The following is a 2262-nucleotide window of genomic DNA, read 5'->3' as shown; positions in this document are numbered from 1 at the left end:
TACCACACTTTCATGATTACTGTATCTTTGTAGTAAAATTTGAATCATGAAGTATGAGTCCATCAGGTTTGTTCTTCTGTTTCAGGATTGTTTTGGCTCTTCTGGGTACCTTGATACTCTGTATGAGTTTAGGATGGAGTTTTCCATTTCTGCAAAAAATATCTTTGGGATGTTCATAGGGATTGCATTACATCTGTAGATCAGTTTGGGTGTGTTACCATCTTAATGATGCTAAGTCTTCCAATCCATGAACTCTTTGCATTTAACATAGTCATTATCTACTGTTACATTATTTGTGTAATGAAGCATACTTTTTAAAGGAGTTGTTGACCGAGGGAATTGGGAAATTTCTTTTCATTCTTTCAGTTTTATTAAGATATAATTGACATTCAGCACTATGTAAGTTTAAGCTGTATAGCATAATGACTTGAGAAGATAATCAAAAGGTACAAAGTTCCAGTTATAAAATGAATGAATATTGAGAATGTAATGTACATGTTGACTGTAGTAAACAGTGCTGTATGGTATATTTGAAAGTTGATTCTAGAGTAGATCATAAAAGTTCTCATGACAAGGGACTAGTAAATTTCTAATGTCTGTTCGTGTATCTTCACTTGATATATCTCATGTTACAGTATTTATTTATAAATTGGCATCCATTTTGGAGAAAAAGAATAATTAAATATTAGAGAGATGATTATCTGACTGTATATATTTATTTATAAGAAGAAAATGCTTGTGGCTTGATAAATAGGAAGTGAATTAAATTATCTGTTATTGACAAATAGTTTTGTTGAGATATTTAATGGTATTACTTAAGCTCAGATATAGTTTTATCTTGCCTGTTTGGGTCATGCTCAAACAAATTTTTAAAAAAGGTATTTTATTCACACCACTTAAAATTGTGTTTTCTTGAACAGAGACTCTGTTGGATTTTATTTCCTGAAGATTATCTGTGAACATTTTCAGTCATCAGAAGATACTAGTAAAGCTCAACTACTCCACATTGACATGCTTTTACAAAGGAAGGAAGACTTGTTTGCAAAGGAGAAGGTTGAAGAAATCATTATAGGTCAGTAGGATTTTTGCAGATGTTTTAGAAAAGTGTTCATATGCATGTCCTTCAGAGATGGATATCAGAACAGTAGGAAAATCCTCAGATCAACAGATTTTTTTTCTTTTTCTCACTATTTTTCCTCCCTAATATCGTTTAACTATAACAATTCACCTAACCAGATTCCACCTATGTGGTAAGCCAGGATGAAAACTAAACAAAAATAACAAAATATCAACAAAAATAGACTCAGCTTAAAACTCATCTGTAGTGGAAAATTGTGAGATGGGAAGCCTAATTTCATGTTTCAGTTTGATCTCAGATTAGTTTGTGTACCTTCAGGCAAGTCAGTAATATCTCTGGATCTTGGTTTTTTCCAACTATATAATGAAGGTTGTGAACTACAGTCCTAATTTTTTATTTCTTTTCAGCAGCAGTAGCATCCTTTTGTGATGCAATGTTATGTGAACCCTGCCCCACATAAAACAGATTAGAGTTGTTGTAGTTAAAGCAAAGATGTAGAGCCAAATCTCAGCATTCCATTAATCCCCCACCTCTCTGTAGAACCTTATACTCTGAAGAACACAGAGAGTGTGAACTCTTTCTTAGAAAATTCTTACCCTAATCTGTTCTTTCAACTCTATACATATAGAGATATTACTGGAACGATAGTCACTAATGTTAACACTGGGATTTATTCTGAGTGGTGGAAGTTTTGGTGATTTGTTGCTTTTCTGTTGTTTACCAGATTGCTTGAATTTTATAAGTATGAATCATGTTTTATAAAAACAAAGGCATTGATTTTTAAAGGAAATCTTTTGACTAGATAATCTCTGAGTCTTTTGAACTCTAGATTCTATGAAGTGTATTTTACTGATGACACCTTTCCTCCGTATCCTCACTAAGAATCTAGTTATTTTTAGACCCAGTGTTGATAAGCTTGGTTATGTGATTTTCCAACCCTCAGCATTTTAATGGTAGTATATTATGAAGGGAGAAAGGATGACCTACAAGGAAATATAAAGATATCCTGATTACAAGGGAGGGAAAAACCTTATAAATTGTATAAAAACATTTTAAATACTTTTAAAAGTATAATAATATGTGAAGTTGCTAAGTCATGTCTGACTCTTTGTGACCCCATGGACTGTAGCCTCCCAGGCTCTTCCATCCATGGGATTTTCCGGGCAAGAATACTGGAGTGGGTT

At 32.9% G+C, this 2262-nt stretch overlaps 1 protein-coding gene across 1 annotated transcript in view; it reads left to right on the top strand.

Moving 5' to 3' along the window:
• Nucleotides 1-2262, top strand: part of TEX11 (testis expressed 11) — a 191742-nt gene that overhangs the window by 102103 nt on the left and 87377 nt on the right. The window contains exon 13 of the mRNA XM_010832132.1: nucleotides 921-1072. Within this exon, the coding sequence (XP_010830434.1) occupies nucleotides 921-1072 (152 nt within the window). The remainder of the gene's footprint in view (nucleotides 1-920; nucleotides 1073-2262) is intronic.

This window comes from Bison bison, unplaced genomic scaffold (genome assembly GCF_000754665.1).
Source record: "Bison bison bison isolate TAMUID 2011002044 unplaced genomic scaffold, Bison_UMD1.0 scf7180017864537, whole genome shotgun sequence".
Classification (NCBI taxonomy): domain Eukaryota; kingdom Metazoa; phylum Chordata; class Mammalia; order Artiodactyla; family Bovidae; genus Bison; species Bison bison.
This window is presented reverse-complemented; position numbering and strand designations above follow the sequence as displayed.